This window comes from Battus philenor, unplaced genomic scaffold (assembly GCF_028537555.1).
Source record: "Battus philenor isolate CCGP_79_NKW_IND1 unplaced genomic scaffold, ilBatPhil1.0.hap1 SCAF_19, whole genome shotgun sequence".
In the NCBI taxonomy this organism is placed as follows: domain Eukaryota; kingdom Metazoa; phylum Arthropoda; class Insecta; order Lepidoptera; family Papilionidae; genus Battus; species Battus philenor.
The window spans coordinates 365,822-387,075 of NW_027181681.1; the positions used below are offsets into that span (position 1 = coordinate 365,822).

General features: G+C 35.5%; 1 protein-coding gene across 1 annotated transcript; it reads left to right on the forward strand.

The window, feature by feature from the left end:
* Positions 1-651: 651 nt before the first annotated feature.
* Positions 652-2,891, forward strand: LOC137921619 (uncharacterized). Its single transcript, XM_068764418.1, has 2 exons — positions 652-924; positions 2,661-2,891. Exons 1-2 carry the CDS (start codon positions 652-654, stop codon positions 2,889-2,891), a joined length of 504 nt encoding a protein of 167 aa, XP_068620519.1.
* The last annotated feature ends 18,363 nt before the right edge of the window (positions 2,892-21,254 follow it).

Genomic DNA, 21,254 nt, shown 5'->3' on the forward strand with positions numbered 1-21,254 from the left:
CTAAAATTAGAACAAGAGAAGATATAATATTAAATAGAAGAGAAGATCATAGTGCCGGTCAGTCTAGGAAAAGGAGAAACAGAAAAAATATTATCTTACGTATAAAACTAAAAACACTTGGTGTGAAAAAAACAAGAAGAAGCAAGGGAGTACATACTTTTATTTACGTACAAGTGTCATTGTCATCGATATTACAACCCATCTCTACATAACACCAGATGTGTTTGTGGTTTTATTTATTACTGGTAAGATAGCCAGTGTTGGTTTCCCAAAAGATTTCTTATAGGAACGGTTGAAAGCAACAAGTATCCTGCATTAGTTGAGTACCTTGTTATCGTCTGCCCGCAACATTTGTCTCTCCGTTATCTTCATTCCAGAAATATACGTGACTGATGTAAATCTAGGTAAAGGCTTTCCTTAAAGATCGTCGCAATGACCACTCTTGCGCTGCACGTGTCCAGTGACTTTTGACCTTATTGCATATGAACAAATAATAAATATTTTTCAATTATTTGCTCTTGACAGAAAAGATTAAAAACTTTTCTCACGTCTCACGTATAAACAGATATATGTCAAATTATTGACATGTATATTTTCCCGAGTACAGCTGTGATTCGGTGCACATATATATTGGTTTTATTTAGTTGAAATATGCCATTACCCGGATGCACGAACGGCGTGGTAGCAACTGTTCTAGTGACTCTACTTTTACTACCAATTCAGTATTACGTACCGGATTTTTACGTAAAACAGCCGGTACCAGAGATCCCATCGCTTCCACCAAGTTACACGTCCACTTGGCCTCAGTTCTCGGATTTTCCGATATTCGACACTTTTCTTGCGTTTTCGTTTGTTTCGCTTGTGTTCGGGATATACGTCTGCGACTGGATACAGAGGAAACTGCTGGAGCGACGAATATTAAAGGTATTTATGCGAAACATATATTAGAAATAGCTTCAGTAGTCTTAAAGACGTAAAAGAGAGTGCTTTTAGCTGATATATGGATACGATACGGATTGGCCAGTGGTAGTAGGCAGGCCAAATAGCGCGCAAGAGATATATCCGCTGGAGCCTTAGGTTTCTGGAGTAGGGATCACAGACCAGCAAGAGCAGTTTAGAGTCTGCGCCTATTTTCTATAGATGACTTTATACAGGTAGTCGCAAGATGCTGAACGCAGGTCGCTTCCAACCGTTTCTATGGGAAATCTATGGAAGATGCCAGTCTGGCTGTGGACATCGGCAAAATGATGGTGATGTGGTTGATGGTGATGATTGTCAAAAAATGACTATGCCATTGATATGTCAAAATCAGTCAATGATCTCGATTTGACTTCGAATCGCAATATATTATATATGTTTTGTTTATCCGCAAAAATATCCAAAATTATGAGTGTTACTTTTCTTATTTCATTAATAGAAGACGCGGTTGAAGCACCATGCGAGTTAAAGAATGGTCTGTCGGTCAAATTCCTTTAGATATCAAGTCCAGACACATTTGTTGGTGGTTACTATGACCATAAAATGGTATTCTATCATTAAATATATAATAATTTTTTGTTGATAGTACAAACCAAGTGTCACCAGAAGTTATAAAAGCTTCCTTAATCTTATTCCAAACTAAAGTACTGCCTGACTTTGACTATGAATTTCCTGCAACTTTTACTATGTCATCAATCTATCCTTTGGTTACTCTCTATATTGTACCTCCGGCGGTATTCCACAGAGCTAGGGCTTTCACCTTAATATTTAGTGGACTGTAGCATGACAAGCTCGCAGGAAACAGAGATAAAGATAAAGCAGAGAAATTCAATTATTAATACTGGTTTAAATACACGCTAAAACGAATGTATTCAGCAACTAACTATTAACATTCGGTTAAACTCAAACTAAAACTAATTATTTCAACATCTAACTTTGCTACGTTACCAGGTAACGTATCTCGGAAAGAGTGCGCTTAAATACAGTACACAGGCCCCTTTTTACCTGCGCGCTGGAGAGAGAGATCGCTATCTGGTCATTTCAGCAAATCTAGATGAGGGGGCGGGGCTTCGTTTATGGCCGCTCAGCGTAATGGCAGTCCGTACCACTCTAGATCTTTACTTGGAAAAAGAAATCCAGGTCCAATTTGCGACTATTTATTGGCCTACACCATTTGTATGTGGTTTGTCTTGTCCTGTTTGACAACATATCTTTCGTGCTTTTATATATCAAAGTGCTTTTTGCATTGTGTTCTGGCTTGACATTCTGAAAGCTTCTTTCGATACCTCTTCTATAAGACCTGATTTCGTTTAACACGTTCACTGCGGCTTGAGGTCGATTCAGCCTCATGGTAGACTTTGTACTGGTGCGGCGCGTAAAACTCGTGTTTTCTCTCTAGTGCGCCGGCAGTTTACACTCAACCGTATGAGGTATGACAAAAACAAATACAGCTTTCTTTATGCCTGCGAAGCATTGACTCAATATTGTAAAAAAATATTGATGAACATGAGGCAGAAAAGGCCTCAACCGCACTACTAGGAAGTTCAGCTTGAGGCTGATTCGACCTCAGCCGCACTAGCTGAAAGTTCTTCAAAATTGGGCCCGCAGTGAACGTGTTAACTTTGTTTTTGTGATCAAATTAAATGTGTGAACATTTAAATTGTGAGTTTTGATTGTTGCAGTTAAATCAGGAGGTGAAGGATTCAATGGATGAGCTCCGTGACTGCGACCTGCGACAGAAGCAAGTGGAGAAGATGCTCAACATTGTGCAGAAGGCCACCGCCGAGTACAACTTGCTTCTATACTTGCTGCTGAAGAAGCACCGATTGTCGCCGCACGAGCCGCCGTCTGCGAACAGATACTTTGAAAAAACCTTTGATGACTTTGCCCGCGATAACGAACTTGAACTCTAGCGATGTATTTATTATATACCATTCTATATATAGAAACGTGTTATTTTGTCCCGATTACATTTTTACATTTACACACTTTTGAGAGCTTATACCTCAATTTGATTCAAGTTTCTATCAAATTGGGCTCTTCTGGCTTTCTTCTCATGAAGTACAAGTGACTACTAAGTGGCATCATGAACTTCAAACAAATTAATTTATTCAAAATCTCGAGAATCTATAACTTTTGGTGAAGAATTCATGATAGCGCGATTTAAACGACTTGTGGCGCCATCTAGGAATTCCTTCGAGAACTATTCTTAATGACAAATTCAAAAATGAAAATCTAATTTTTGGTTATAGACTTTTCAATACTAAATTAATGTAAGGTTTGCGTATGGTTTAATAAATTAGTTAAGATTATAAGATCTGTTATTTTAGGAGATGCTCAATGAGCCATGGAGAGAGCTGTGTTCGGAATTTCTCTAGGAAATCGAATGTGGAGTTCTGTAGATGAACGAAATTATCGCCTAGCTAATTGGCAAATTGAGTAGCTGTGGGTGGACCACGTGACTCGCAGAGTAGAAGGCTGCTAATAAGGTTCCGTGATATAGACTACGGAGTGGAAAGCCCAAGGTAAACCTTCCACCAACAAGGTGTACACAAGAACGTATTAAAGTTAACAGCTTCAAACTGATCCTGATGGAAACCTATGAATGAGATCCATGTCCAACAGTAGACGTCTTGCGGCTAAAATGAGAAGTTTTTAATTATTCTTACTACTAAAAGCCAGCGTATGTTTCAAAACTGTTGACTTTTCTTTTCCTTCTCTTTAATCTTGAGTTTCTCGCTGGCTTTGCTCAGAACTGCCTTCCGAGAGGGTGGTAGCTTCTTGTAGAACTTAAAATACTGATTTCTTATTTATTTAGGAGTCGAAAGTACTACACAGCCTATTTGAACAAAGAATGTTTTGATATTGATTTTTGATTTTTAATAAATAAAGAACTGAAAAGCATGCGAATATTTAATAATATTGGATGAGCTGTTTTTTTGTAATAAAGATAATTATATAAGAACATTATTATATAATAATTAAAATATGAAACTGCCGCTTTACTTAAGTCTTGTTTTCAGACGTAGGAGCGAAGGCACTAAGCGCAGCGGATTATTTAAACTTTGTACTTTATAAAGAGAATTTGAATTTTCCCAACAGAAACTTCGCATGTTAAATACATGATACGAAATTTTGAACGGTAAACGGAATCTATTTAGATGTACACTTCATCAGTGGATTTAATATATTGTATGATCGCATTATTTTTCAGTACAGATTTTATTTTGTGATGATTCGTGTACTTACGCTTACATAAGAATAAAGTCCAACTTTAAGTAAATTGTAGAGTTTAAAATTCGTCCTCAGAATATACAATAAATAGAATAAAGTAGACAGATAGATATATAATAAAATAAACCAATACCTACCCAGCGATAAACATAGATAATGTTATACTGCCGAGTAGAAAACCTTTAAAAGAATTTTTAAAAAACAGATTTGACCTTTTTTAGCAACACAGATATATCTATAAGCGCAAAACTTCACGAGTAACGATTTTTTTTTAAATAACATGTGCTTTAGCCCTATTCTTGAAAAAAAAAAAACTAAATGGTCTATTGTTTTGTGTTAATCGATTCGTTGTAGATGTAAAAGCCTTAAAGGTTTGTATGTAGCTTATTTGTAAGCAAAAAACTTTAAAGCTTTTACACCTATTATCAATCTACCTGTCAACTTTGTACACAATTAATACATTATTTTCTTTTTTTTTTTTAAGCTAGAACACGAATAACTAGTAGTATAAAGTGTGCAGCGGTAAACTGTGAATAAAAAATAGTTTTAAATGTAGCAATTGGAATTCTGAAACCTCTTTTTTCCTTTAGGTAAATTTTTATTCCTTTTATATATTGATTTTTGCACAGAGTTTACCATACATTAATTGCTAGCAAATGAACCGTTCATTGATACCTATAAAGTGTTTTACACTTTTTTAAATCAGCCTGTGTACATATTCTAGTCATGCGTAGGGTACGTAAATTGACTACTCTTGCCTCTTTTCTCAGGACACAAGGTCTTACGGTCGAACGGAATTTCAATTCATCCGTCATCTGATACAAGAGAGCGTGGACACCCGAGCGCGTCGCAGCCGAACTCCATTCAACAAAACGGCGGTCTAATTGAACTCAAGGCTCTCCAAATCCCCTACCAATTACCAATTCCACGCCGCTCACGTCCGATCGTGAGTCGATACAACATCGATAGCAACACAATTTACCTATGTCAAGTCGCACTGACAGCGCCCGGGACGCGACCGGCCTCCCAACGCGTCTCGAAACAAAATTATCGTTCAAAAATACATTAGTATCGTGGTAGGGGTGAGATTTACGGAGGTCGGGGTACTCGGTTTGTATCAATTTGCAGCCGACGCGAGGATTGCTCGCCTCTTGCCCATGCATTCTTTTAACATTAAAATTGTTAAAACATTCCTCATAAGAATAAGTAGGGAAAGCGAAAACTCACCAAGGGCTTTATTAAACTGACAACTTGTTCACTTGATTATAAACATATAAAGAACCTGTTAATATACAAAGCAATGCAATGTCGTCATCGTTTAAGATGGCACACAAATATCTATGGCGAGATATACCATATTCGTCACGCTTGGCAGACAAATTAGCGATTTCATCAGGTGGTATTATAGTACGTGTGTAAAGGATGTTACCTCTGTTCTGGAAACTTATATATGGGTAGTGGCAATTTTACATAATTATTACACAAAGTGTGGATTATGTAAGTTTGTGCCCTGGAAATCAAACTCACGACCTACAATCGCAAATCTAAGTCCTCTATTGCAAGGTTACCACTACTTACTATAATATTTCACACAAATAAATAAATACGCTGAGAAAGACTTTATCGACTTAATTCAAGTTTTTTAATAACTTGTAAAAGGTTCTTATTGTAATTATGAGATTAATACTTTGGCCTGCATTTACATTTTGATAAATAAATCGCCTGTTTGTGACGTCAATCTTGAAGATCTATGAACTTCACATGGAATAACATCAACATTAATTATTTACGTGACAGAGAATGTAATTAACATTAGCAGTAAGACATGCGATCGTATGTCGCCTTACATAGCCTTGATTAATATGACCAGTAAAACGAATTGCATTAAACTGTAACGTCCGTCAAAGTCCTGTTTTTAACATCGCTAGAATTAAGTTCGAAAATTGAACTTAATTATCGAGTTTTTTGTCAGGTTCTTCTCTTACATGAACACATATTAGCAGACTTATGTTTTTTAACGCGATTGTTTCAGTAAATAATTGACAATGTTGAGAGACAGTGATGCTATTAAAATAATTGGTCATACGGATTTTAATGTAGCATAGTGCGTTTGCCAAGAGTAATAATTTTTCGACTCTTCGAGAGTATTCCACAAATAAGCGATGGACCCGAGTGTAAATTCAATTCGTTCCTGGGTGTAAAGATTCTGCGCAAATGCTTCGGCTATTAAAACCTCAAGGACAATTAATAAAATATTTTATATGTGTATATAAACTGCTAATAAAGTAAATTTGATATTAAAAACTTAACAAATATGTGATAAGGTTCTACTTCTCTCTTGGACCTTCTTTTTCTTACTTTTAAATCTTAAATTAAAAGTACATTATTAAATACATTTTACTATAGCGTTTACGAGTTTTTAGTTGATGGAAATGTTCGTGAAACTTGGTTTGTTGACTCATTTACGTGATTAATATTATAATGTATACTCCTAAATTCCATTTAAAAGAAAGTCTGTTAATTTTCTTACAGGCATTTCTCAACGGACCAGCATTTACAATTACTAATAATGTTAAAATAAGTGACGATTCAAAAGTCAATCTTTTTAAAATGTCGTAGGTAAGCCTGTTATAAATAATATAAATATTTGATTTTTTGTTTCATTACAAATTTTTTGTTGATTCACATAAATATCACGTGGTTCTCCAAAAACTTAAAAACGAAGAATTTATTCGCGAGTGTCTATGTTTATCAGCCTGCGGCCGCTGGCTTCACCGCAGGTTATAAACACTGCAAACACTTTGCATACGCGAGCTTTCATCTCAAGTATCTCAAACGGAGAATCAAATCTGCCCCCGCACAAAGGGATGCAATGAAAGGATCTCGCAAAGCCACTCCCGTGCTCCGTCGGTTCTTGGGGTAAAAATATCAACACATATTTTTACTCCGGGCTTCGTTTGTATTTTTAAAAGAATTTTATTCGAATATTATCTTACTGTTATGCACATTTAGAAAAACAATGATATCCAGACGAAATTGAAAGAAGAACAAATATAGCGCAGAAACCAAATTTATTCATTCGAAGTACTTTAGAATAGAAAATATGCAATGACTTCGGAGGAAATTTTATTCAAATATGAAGATGTATGAAAATAAGTTATTCATGTAATGAGATTGAACCTGAAACATTTATTAACTGTCGTTTACCACTGAGCTACCATAGATAACTTTTCATTGCTGTTGTTTCAGCCCATAGACGCCCACCAGGCATTGGCCATCTATCTATGGGGTATATGCCATAATCGCCACGCTTGGCAAGCGGGTTGGCCATCGCAGTGTGGTATTATCGCATATTTAATGGAATCAGTCGCTACCTCGCGGAAGTCCATCCCAAGTAAGAAAAGGACCAATATTTAGCCACTTCCGCACATGCAGTGGTAGTCGTGCAATAAAGTGTGTTTGGCAATAATCGGTGTAACATAACTCCCGACGATGCCCCGTGGAGGGGTGAAACACCTGTTTAGTAATTTGGCGGTTGCGGTTGTGTGATTCGCATTGTTTGCCGCATACGCATTTATCAGCGGGCTGGCGGGCGGTGAATTTTATTGCACGACTACCACTGCATGTGCGGAAGTTGCCAAATATTGGTCCTTTTCTTACTTGGTATTATGGTTTCAGAGGATGCTGCTGCCTATCCTATGAAAACTTGTCCGTGAACAGTGGCACTCCTATATAATCAATGGATTATATATTAGTTATATATAGGTTATGTATACCACACGAGAAAGAAAAGTTGATATTAAAACAAAAGATCCATTAAATCAATAACAAAGACGACCTTCAACATTAGCAAACGACTTCCAAAAGAACATAAAATATTTTTTGTAAAATCTCTGTTTAATATCACATCGTAAAATCATGGCAGTTTGATAAAGTCAATAAGACAGATGATATAACTCTTCATAAGTCTTCTAAATATACGTTTATATATTTTCAGACTTTATTTAAATAAAAATTTTAGTCTATGTGTGTCTTATAAAACGGTTCAGAAGATCCCAAATTAAACTCTTTTGTAACAGCATTTTGCAAACTGGAATAATGATGCGTTTTCCAAAGCCTACTGATCCGAGAAAAACCCGTAAAAAAGTTTGTTTCTTTTTTATATAGGGATCCTTTCACTCGTATGCATATACTCGTAAGACATGCATGTAATATTTAATTGTGTGCACAAAATAATATGCACGATATACAATAACACATCAAATATTTTTTTCTTCTAGGACGGAAGAACTGTGCGATTTTTTGTAAAAAAAAGCGGCACAACCTCTACTGATACCTTTTCACGATCATCATATTTGCCTGATTAGAATCCGTGCGAATTTTCGCCATTTTGACACGATTTAGGAAATAAAAAACGAATTGAAGAAGGTCTTGAACGCTGTACCGAAAAAGACTATTCAGTCCGGTTCGAGGACTGGAAAAAGCGTTGGCGAAAGTGCATTTCATCGGACAAGGATTACTCTAAAGCAGTGATTCCCAAAGTGGTCTATATCGACCACTAGGGGTCTATGACAACCTGCAAGGGGACTACGTCAGCGAAAAAAATTTGGAGGTCCATGAAATTAAAATGACTACAGACTGGACATCATTAGCCGAGGAGATTTAAGATTAATCCTTACAAAATTGACGCTAAATGTTGATAATTTATTATTAAGGCATCAGGTTCATCCTTCTCACTAAAAATATTGACTAATTACTTATGTTATTTTATTTATAGTTTATTTTATGTTAATTTAATGTTACGTTTATTCTACATAACAGATACAAAATTTTATTTTGAGTATTTTTAATTTAAATTCAATTAATAAATGTATAAATTGACATATGTTTTTACTTTAAGTTTTTAACACTAAACTTCACTACAGTTAGAATTTTACAGGAAAAATCAATATCAGGTAAGTAGGGAGTCTACCCAACACGGAAAAACATGGCAAGGGGTCTACGACACAAAAAAGTTTGGGAACTCTGCTCTAAAGTGATGAAATTGATAAATACTTTACATCCTATGAACAAATTAAACTTATTTTTGATCACATAATTATATGTTTTCAGATACTCATGTAATGCTAAAATAATTTATGTATATCATCTTCATAATATTGGCTTAATTATCTGGTTCCGAATGGATCACACAACACATATAACAATGTACACAGTGGACAGACGATCTTGTAAAAGATGGAACATGCTGGAGGTAGGCCGCTTCCAACTGGGCTTATAAACGTCCTGCACCAAAATATGATGATATATCTTCTCTATTGATAATATGTTTTTTTTTTTTAGTAGAATATTCTTTGAGTGATGAGTTATAAATTTTTAAACTGAACATCCGTTATTATATTTTATTCGAATGTACCTTTCTCTAGAGTATCGTATAACAAAGCCTAGATTTCTTAAAATTATCAACTTTTCAGAAGGTTGCGTGTTCAAATCACGTCGGGGTCACCAATGTGGAATCTTTACTCAAATTCACATATTAGTAATCTATTTTTATATTTTAGAAAAACACAAATTATTATCAAACATAGATTTGCTTTGACAAATAAAACTTAACAACCGTCATGTCAAAAGGCCAGGCGCCCACAGTGTGGTCCTTGACCTTAAGTATATCAATATTATTAATTTTTAACACTAAACATGAATATTGGTTCATACAGACATACTGTAAATTCTTTTTGTATATAGAAGCGAATATTGTATACATATTTGGTGCGGCGACTTCACAGGGAGTATATAGGAATTCCGCTATGTGATTTGTGACATGCATTACACACGTACAGACGGATATATTCCAGAGGGTCCGCCCGGCGAGAGAAACGCCGCGGATTCGGGAAGATTTTTCCCAGCCATTCCTTTCTGATATTTTTATATTTAGCTAGCATTTTCACGAAAATGTAATACAGCGGACGAACTTTTTTATTCCTTTCGCTCTCTATTATAAAAACGGAAACCTTTTAACCCCTTTTTTTATTACGAAAACTTTTTATTTTTACTCGGAAACTATAAATAAATCATTCTCGCGGAGGGTTGCGAAGTTATAACTCTGGGAGCCAACAATGAATGGGCTTAAAAGTTTTCTAATTCAAAATAAGTTAAACTAAGACAAGAGAACTTGGATTTTAATATAGGAGTTATTAGTTAGTAGATTTTTTATCACCGTTCTTTATTTTATAAGAGTAAATAATAAAAAAAGCCGGCAAATGCGGTAGGTAGAACTTCTACGGGATGGTCCAATCGCGGAGATCTTTGAGGAAGGCTTATTAGATGATATTGACAAAGTAAACTTAAGTAAAACTCCTCTGTGATGCCATCCTTCAACTTGAAAAAAGTAACGTATGATCCCAAGGCGACGTGACCCTAAAAGAGCTCTCAACAAACTCCTTTCGGTTATTTTTTCGGAATCACATTCACAAATGTCTTTCATACATTTAAAGTAATTCTTTCGCCAGCTGCAACATCACTCAAAATTCACTGTAGTAAATTTGTAATTTGTTTTTATATTTCTTCTTCTCATTCAGCTAATGGATGCCCACTGCATGGCACAGGTCTTCCCGAAGACCGCCACTTTGACCAGATCCTGCGCTGAACGCTGGATGCGCGACTTACCGTGACCTTGTCCATATCGTTGGTCCACCTGGTGTCTTTTACACATGCTGCATGATAATCCAGAAGTTTTGGGAATTTATTTATTAAAACGTACACAATTGTATCCAAAAGAGAGCCTAGATAAAGTAATAAATTAGTCTTAATTTTATATAAAAATGTTGTTTTAAACCCTAGCAAGTGTTTGTGTTTGATAAAATAATCAAAACGTATTTAGTGGAAACACTAGAACAAAAGTTGGAGTTGAGTTGCAAGTAATATAAACCAAAGAAGCCTCCACGGTTTCCGTCTAAACCTGTCCAACATCTAACGCGTCTCATTTATTATATCTCTCCCTAAAAGCTATTTCAATCAATACATCAAGTGTCACATAGAAAGCGAGTCAGTCACAAACAGTTCGTCGGTGGCGTTGTCCCCGCTCGTGGCCAAAACAAATCCGGGCAGGCGCCCCCTCGCCCCCTGCGGCGCAGCAATAAAACGTTAAATGATAATTTCGCGAGATGGCCGCTCCGTTTCCGGGCCACGGCTTCCGGAGACACGCATTAGCCATTAGCATGGCAGCTCCCGTGACGTCACATCCGCTCGTGCATAGTGACGCGCGAACAATACTATTGCGGTATCGATTTGCAATCTACATATGTACAGGTATTTTTACAGATATGTACATATATTTATTGTGCACTAGTAGTCCAACAATAGAGGACTGAGACTTGTTGTAGTAGTTCACGGGTTCGATTCCCGGGATAGAATCTTATATATAACACACTTTGTGTATTACTTAGAAATGATTTGCTCTACTATAATCTCTACTTTTTCTACTATAAAACCACACTGGGATTGCCAACTCGATTGCCAAGCGTGGCGATTATAGTATATCCCCTATATATACCTTAATGGAGGCCTAGGACCTGCCATGGGCATCAATTAGCGCCCACTGGCTGTAACGACGACGACACAGGATAATTTTATTAAAGATATAAAAGCTTCAAAAGGGTGAATGTATTTTACTGTCATTTTTTTATGTTACATTAATTTATTTTTTCTATACGAATACCAGCAACTTTTTGGCAGGGCTACGTTGGCGGGAAGAGATAGTAAACAATTATAAATCTTATATATAGTAGGTAGTCCGAATATTGAAAACGCTTTTTCTTAATAATTTATTATTACAATATTGGTTATATCTGAGAACACTGATTTTCGCGTACATAATAATAATTCTTCTACTTCTTCTTCTTTTCAGCTGATAGACGCCCATTTCAAGGCATAAGTCTTCCCCAAGGATCTCGATAACCGGTATTGATCCTGGCTGCATACAAGTCCTTAATTAAACCAACGACCTGAACTAAGTCGTTGGCACACTTCATTAATTACAATTTTTATTTATCATTCATCAATATGATACAAAAAGAAATCAAATGAACTAGACAAAAAAATAAGTTTAAACGGTTTTGCTGACGGATGTTTAATAGAAAAAAATATGGCGTTCATCAGGTTGATGGTGATAAAATGTACGATAATACTAAGTATTCATAAAACTATATATTTATATCTAATACTAGCTGATCCCGCAAACGTTGTTTTGCAAAAAAAATTAAAGTTTTTAACTAACAAATGTAAGATAAGGGTTGATCGTAGAGGGGTGAAAATTTAGGTTTGTATTGTATTTTTGTATGCTGTATCATAATAAAATAAAAACTAAAAAAATTGTCTAAAAAATTAAAAATAAAATTTAAGGGTGGACCACCCTTATCACTTAGGGGTATGGAAAATAGATATTAGCCGATTCTCAGACATACTGAATACGCATGTAAAATTTGGTAAAAATCAGTCAAGCTGTTTCGGAGGAGTTCAAGTTCGAACACCGTGACACGAGAATTTTATATATTAGATATACGTAAGTTTTTTCTTCTTTTTAGCCGATGGACACCCACTGCAAAGCATAGATCTTCCTCAAAGTTCCACGATGACATGTCCTGCGCTGCCCGCATTCGACGACTTACAACACCCGTTTGACTGTCGTCGATCTACCTAGAGGGAGGCTTACCCATGACGCGTCTACTTACTCGATATTTAATGGAATCAGGCGTTATTTCGCGGAAGTCCATCCTAAGTAAGAAAAGGACCAATATTTAGCCACTTCCGCACATGCAGTGGTAGTCGTGCAATAAACTGCACCGCCCGCCAGCCCGCTGATAAATGCGTATGCGGCAAACAATGCGAACTACACAACTGCCACCGTCAAATCTCTCAACCCGTGTTTCACACCTCCACGGGGCATCTTCAGGAGTTATGTTACACCGATTAGTGCCAAACAGAGAGTCTTACTCGATGTCGCCACTAAAAAACCTTTAGTTGACATATATTAAATATTAATCATTTTTATCGATACATTTTGAGTTAAACGCCACATCATTACGTATTCTGTTTGCTTGTTATTGAAGAGAAATTGTTTAGAGCTTAGACCCCGCGAGTGCCTCGATACCCGGTGCAGTAGGAAGGGTTGGACGCATCTATAGCTGTCGACTGCAGGGGGTGAGATTGTTCCGTGACGGCACGAGTTGTATTTGCTTGGTGATGAAAATTAACAATTGTTCTAGAATATGGTCTTATTACACGGTTTTATTTAGTTCGACCCATACGGAATTTATTTGGATCAAAATTAGAAATTAAAATTTAAGCACCTTCCCGTTGTCAGATTGATCTGAAATTTGGTGCACACATTTAATTTAGATGACAATACAAAATAATAAAATCAATAACATTATAAATCTAAGATGGCCGCCGATACAAAATGGCGGATTATGTATTTTTCCTTAACCACCTCAATATGGGTATCAAATGAAAGGGCTACACTAGTAAAACACGATGTTTATGTCAAAATTTTAAATTCAAGATGGACGTCGTTCCAATATGGCGGACTAGGTACATATTTTTCCACAACCACCACAATATGGGTATCAAAAAACCGTTTAACTTAAAAGTTTTTTAAATGTATTTATTTTTCCGACTAACGAGGTCATATGTTATTTAGTAATGCTTACTATAATACTGCACTTTAATAAAGCGTTTTCGTACTAAGCGAAGTTCCGTAGCACCTATAGTATTTTCCTCTTATAACGCGTAAATATTCCATTGTATAATTCTGTACTGTGAACTTTGTAGTCATTTGTGCAGTTCGCTATTAAATTTGGGTATATCTTCACATTGTACTAATAGTGAGCAAAGTTAAACATGAATTATTTGTACATAATGCGTTATAGAAAGTCATATTAGCGTTATAAGAGACTAATCAAAGCGTTTATCTAAAATTTTGGAACTAATCTACTGTGTTATACAGGGAACTACTGTATTGCATTTCCATTTACTGTACTTGCAAACACTATTTTAAGAGAAGATTCAAGTGAAATTCTTACTCGAATCCCAACTGTATAATTTTCAATTTATAATATCAGCACTAGGCATCGCTCGGACGAAGCTGCGGACTTTGTATCGCAGGCGAAGACGTCGCAATATTTCTATATAAAGCGTGCAAAGGAAACACCTTGCGTTGTTTCAGTCTCTGGAGGCTTGCTCGGGCATCTGTATTTATTTCCATTATAAATTAGATACGTGTGTGACTTATCACTACAATAAAACATGTAAAAACAAACTAAATGAATCGGGCTTCCAAACCAGCACTTGTAAGAGTATTTAAAATTCGATACGTGAACGCCTACATATTAATTTTTTCATATTACTATCTATATAGAATTATTTATGGTTACTGCAAATGTTTCGCCGTTTCAGCCCATAGTCATTTGGCGATCACAGTGTAGTATCTCTGGAAACTTCAGTAGTAATACCATGTAATTAATACAAAAAGAGTGTATTATATAGGTTTGCATCCAGAGAATTGAACTCGTGACCTACGATCGCAGCTTCAGCTCTCTATCGCTAAACTATTACAGCTCAACTGCTACTCATTAGATAGAATCTAGGATCAGATTTATCTTCCTTTTAGTAACATTTTTAATTTATTTATTTATTTATTCTTTATTTACCTCTGTCTCGCTTGATCTTAAGCGATTACGAGATCTACTATGGTACATGCCTAGAAGAAACCCATTCACACTTGTCTTGAAGACTCCTAAGTTATAATTGTCTGATCTTATAATTGACAATGACGCTGGTAAATTGTTCCACTTCATGGCGGTTCGTACTAAAAAAAATAATTAGATTACAATTTTTCATGTAACAAATTTTTAAAATTATCTCGAGAAAATTAAAATAATACTAATTCCTGGCATGAATATCTTATATATAATCTTTAATACAATGGTATACTTTATTGATCAATATTTCCTTGACGTGTACTTTAAATTTTTAAGCGGATAAATTGAATTTTCTTGTAAGCAGACTACGTTGGTTTGGACACGTAAAGGGGAGACCCCAGAGTACGTAGGCAACGTCGCATCCAATCTCAACATGCCAGGTTCCAGACCCAGAGGGCGACCGAAAACTAGATGGATGGATGTGGTCAAAAACGACATACGGTGCTGCAAAGTTGGGATCAGATGGGAAAATAAGTGTCAAGGAGAGAGAGAGAGAGGAATTAAATTTTCTTATAGAAGTATATACATTGTCCAAAAAAAGTGGATTAATTTTATGTAAGCGAAATGTGCTATAAGCTTATTTTCCTTGTGTCATAGGAATCACGGTCGCTTTTATTTTGAAATGATATTTAGTTTTGTATATATGTTGTATTGTTAGTATATTTTGTATTAAATAGAGATAAATTTAACCATTTTTAAAGTAATAAAAAAAATCTATTCCAAATTTAAATTTTTGTGTATAATCCCGGTATAATCGCATTCGCAATATGGAAGCGCGGCTCAGATCGCGGACGACCATGGCAATGACCTGAAGACTGGCCCCGACGCCCGGCGCGCCCCGCGAAACTCGATCGCCCTTAACCTTGTCGCGGCGCGCGGGATACAGGCTGACGCTTTACTCCTTTTTTTCAGGCATTAAATTTTAATAAAGCTCATTTGAAAATTATAAACTAAAAATAAATAACCAACAATTTTCTTAGGTCAAAAAATTATTACAATAAACTTCCTTTAAAGGCTCTTTTTTTTGGTTACAGATTAAAAAAGTTTTTTTTTTTTACTTTTTTTAGACTCCATGATGTTAGCAACTCTTTGATAGTTAATTATGTTCGTTTATACAATAAACTTTTCTCTCCTCCTGAAGATGCCCCGTGGAGGGGTGAAACACGTGTTGAGTAATTTGGTGGTGGCGGTTGTGTGATTCGCATTATTTGCTGCATACGCATTTATCAGCGGGCTGGCGGGCGGTGCATTTCATTGCAAGATTACCACTGCATGTGCGGAGATGGCTAAATATTGGTCCTTTTCTTACTTAGGATGGACTTCCGCGAGGTAACGCCTGATTCCATTAAACAATAAACTTTGCTAAAAGATTATCTAACAAAATGTTTAAAAAACATTTTAAGGATATAAAGGATTTTAAATAATACAGATTGCTGCAACGTATTGAAAACATTTGTGAAAGTACACAGTGTTTAGAATCCTGGTAACAACGTGTTTTAAGTTTAAGATTGGTATTGTTGAAGCATAAAAGTTCAAAAGTGGCAGCTATGAACCAGTAGACGCGGCGTGAACAGGCCTCTTTCTAAGTGGACAGGTGACATAGACAAAGTCGGATGCGAGAAGGACTATCTCTATAAATTCGTCATACAATATTCTTTTGATATATAAAAATGATTAAAAATTTATAATAAAATAACATACATAAAGAATGTACTATATGAATAAATTTTGTAATAAATATTTCACAACCAATATCTAAAACCAACAGATCCCGTGGAGCTCGAGGCTTACTTTGCGTTTGTGTCTGAACTGCAAATGGACGGAGAGATTTATTCGTGTCTCTTTTTTTCGCTCCGGGATGGACGAATTTATTTCTGTGTAATTAAATTTGGCTTTATACGAGCTACGTTTTATGTAATGGAAATAAAATAAACGTTAATATGTAGACGAGAGAAATAAAACTTCAACATTATACGCAATTCATTTGGGATTAAGTCTCAACGTATGTACTAAGAATATCAAAGAACATTCGTTTATTTCATTCGGTCACTTTCATAAGCATAACTATACATGCTTATACAATTTTCTATTTGTCAAATAACTTATATATATATATATATATATATATATATATATATATATATGTATATATAAAAAAGTGCTACAATTTTAGCTTCTTCATTTTTTTAACTTCTTTATTAGAAGTAATGTCCATTCTGAAAAGCTTTTGTGATGGAACTTCCTTGCTGTTTTCATATCAAACTGTTTCTGGCACAACCTGCAATTATAAGTTATGTAATACAAAGTAATAACTGAACTAAGAAGAACTCAAAACAAAATTTAAATGTTTGTTATTATTTTCCCAACTCTCTTAAGGCATAATTAGCGCAATTCATTTATTGAAACTTCTTTCATTCGTTTTAGTTTATTAAATGTCTTCAATTTAATATATGTTAATTCCGAAATATCATATTTCGTAATGAACAGTATGACAGGTTTCTTATATATTTGTAGTTAAGATGAATCAGCGAATTTCGATACATATTATGGTGATGTTTAATTTTATTTGTAATGTCTCTTTTATATTTAGCCAAATATTAATTTCCTGAAAATTTAATTACATGAAAATTACTTTTATCTTTATTGATTACAAGTATAGGGTACAATAAAGGGGCAACACTATGACCCCTGGGGCGCGCCGGACTTGACGAGGTATAGTTCCAATGCGTACCTCACTACCCTTTGTTTCCTTTATTCCTGTTACAATGGAGTCTATGAACAGATCCGAGCATGCGGTAATTAAGCGGCTTCTGTTGCAAGATAATGTGACGCTCCTTGTTGAATGCACTCGTGAAATCTGTGCAGAATCGTCGGCTTGTATTTTAGAGTCGATGGTTTTAAAGAGGACATATACATTATCAAATGTACAGATATATCTCAGAAAAAACCTAATTGAAAACGATTTCGCAATTCTTGTTTAATATTACCTATTAACTGTCCACATTGATTCGTTATAGTGATAATTTGTGTAATTAAAAGAAGAAAGCTTATGGAGCCCAATTAACCAAAAATATATGTATATATATAAATGAATGTATGTCCGAATGTCCCTTATAGCATTACCAACTATGCATTCGATCATGTAATGATTTTAGCAAAGTTATTGGACATGAATCTACGAAGGTTTCTAGGCTTGTACGACCAATGTTTAACTGATAGCGCCGCTGTTCATTTTAGGTGGTATCATGGTAACGTCCCCAGGTAACATATGGAATAGTAACAAATTAATCTTCACTTTAATAATAATGTGCAACTTACAATACACTACAAAGGTTCCCCAACGCATCTTGATATCCTGTTTAATAACATTATTAATTTTAAATATAGGTTCTTATAAGCTAGCAAAGCCGACGCATTAGCTAAGCTAATTCAAAGCCATCCTCGGATTAAAAGAGCCGGCAACAAACGCAGTTAAATTCTTATCAATATCATGTGTATTATTAATATATCAAATATATTATATCAGTTAAAGAAGAGTGGATTTTTTTAATACAGGCATCAATGCTTTACGAGAGAATAAAAAGGTTTCACTAAAACTTGAAAAAAAAAACAACAAAACATATTCTCAAACTGAATTGTTATTTAATATGTCACGACGATGGACTATTTAAATTTTTTGTGTAATCATTCAAGGGGATTAAGGATGTTTATTATAAAAGACTACTATTGGAGAAAAGGACGAAGGAGGTTATATTATTAAATTGCATTATCCTGTATAACGAATTTAATATTTTACATATCTCTAATTAAGCAGGATAAAATAGCAGGCTGGAATATTTCATCAGGGAAAAAAAAGAATCGAAAAATAAAAGGGAAGGAAATTCTTGATCAATTCGCTCCCACGGAAATTCGCCGGCTAATTCGAGTGCCATCAAATATTCAAGGGGCCAAAACACCCTGTATCTCGGCGGCGTAGTCTACTCATGCATATTTAAAAGGCTCGCAACATATCTAAGGTTTTAATCCTCAACTTAATGAGCTCGCCTTTTGTTGACGTGGATACAACGCTCAAGTTTTCGCCGGGCGCGCTGTTTCCTAAGTGCTTTGATTGTCTTTAATTAGGCAATATTACGTAACTTACGTGATTGAGACTTTTCTTTTTATTATCGCAACACATCCTCGCTATATACTTTTTAATATATACTTCATGTCTAATAGAATAACACAAGTAAGGCTTTGTTATGGTTTATGAACAGTGAGTTTAATTACAACCAGTAACCCCGGCTGTCTTTGAACTGTCAACTGTCTATCGCAGTGCAATGCAATATATTAATCATTTCATTTTTGTAATGACTCCAAGGACCTTCACAGTTGAACATTGACAGAAGACTATAAAAATTAAAAAGTAAACTACTTCAAATAAGAACACTGTCGATTCAAATTAAATTACAAAAAAAAAAGTTTTAAGAAGATAAAAGAACGAAATATAGAATAATCTCTTGTGATAGTGTTTATGGAATGTTTACTTTGAATGCGTGTGAAATATGTTTGAATAATTTATATAACAGAAGAATTATTTACTAAAAAAAGGTTTTATATTTCCTCTACTATGTTATAGCAATAAATTGATTATATATACATAATTAACACACTATTTTTTCATTAAGTTTGATGTCAAATGTTTGACATTTATTGCGTGGGTTATATGAGAAAAAAAATAATGTTGTTTTTAGTATTTTCAACACATTTTACTTTAATTTTCTTTCATACTTATTGGAGAATACTTTTTTTATTTTTATAGATTATAAACGAATATATATAAAACATATATTCTAAGGAGTGAGCGATCCAATGTTGACAATAGTCTTTTTTTCTTTGGTTACTGACTACCGAGGTAAGTCCGCTTGTATATCTGTGCGGATTAACTACGTCGTAGTCGGATGGGTGACCCCGTAGGTAATCAGCTTTGCGGGCACGAGGTGAGGGTCTGTCGCCGCGCCGTCTGGCTGCTACGAGCGCGCTACGAGCGGGCTACGCGGCTGCTACACGATCCCCGTTTGCTGGGGTGCATAACTTATACGTATTGACGTTTGGGGTTTTTAGTTTCTCAAGTGTCGATAATCACGTTTCGTAACTACTTGGCAATAACTTAGGTAAAAGAATTCTTTAGAAGCCTCAACGCTGGCCTTTGCATTAAGAGGAACCCGGTAATTTTTTAGTAAACTTAGGTGGTTTTATGTAAAAACTTGGCACAACGGCCTTTGATAAGTTAGCTTTGGTTAGTATTTGGTATCGTTTATCATTATAATTTGATGGTGTTCAAAAGAGGCTTCTTATAGCCTGAATATAACCAAGTCTGGCTGATGATAGAATCATTGCATGGACACTAATGGAATTTGGATTATCCACCCACCTTTCCACTATATGCACTAAACAGATTTCTGTGTTTTGTTAAATGGTGTCGCATTACAAACTAATGTAAACTTAATTTTAAGCCGACGATTATAAATGATTTTGACTTCGGGTCACATAGTCGATATATAGTAAAACTTTTAATCACTGGAAAAGAGAATTGACGACAATAGCCGAAGCAATGAAGCAGGGTCAAGATCCTCAGTTGTGAGGGATACGATGCAAAGTGTGCCAGGTCATCAAGTACAGAGTAAGTCAGTGGTTATGTATTAAGTGGTAATTAAGATTGCAGGTTGTGGGTTCGTTTTCTCGATGAATTTTCCGCTGCAAGGCATGTATTCGCAAACTAGCTTCTCAACATACAGTTATACGTTTATATTTTTTGTATCGTGAGGAAATACTGCACGAGATACTTATTCTTATATTTTAGCGACAAGTTATGGGGGACTTTTATCGGCTAAAACATCACGGTCATCTTTGAAGCTTTTTTAAATACTATGGCTACACTTTCTCATAGTTTTAACGTCGATGGCTTAGCTACCTAAACTTTTTTCTTTTTACTTTCCACTATTAATCATAAATATGTGAGCAGCCAGTATCCGCCGCCAAGGCCTAGGGAGGTCAGAGACAACCCTTTAGCTCGGGTTCAACAGAATCAGATTTAAGTGACCCCTGCCTGTCATAAGAGATGACTAAAAGAGCATCAGCATTGCCAGCGTTGAGAGTGCGAGCCTTCATCGTCCACTCAATGCAAACCCTACAAACACAGACGCGAAGTGGTCTCGTGTACAGTGAGGATGTCGTGGAGCTGCCGCAGAGAGGGCAGCTGCGAGTTCCGTTGAAGATGATGACCACTCCAAAGTTACCGAAGAC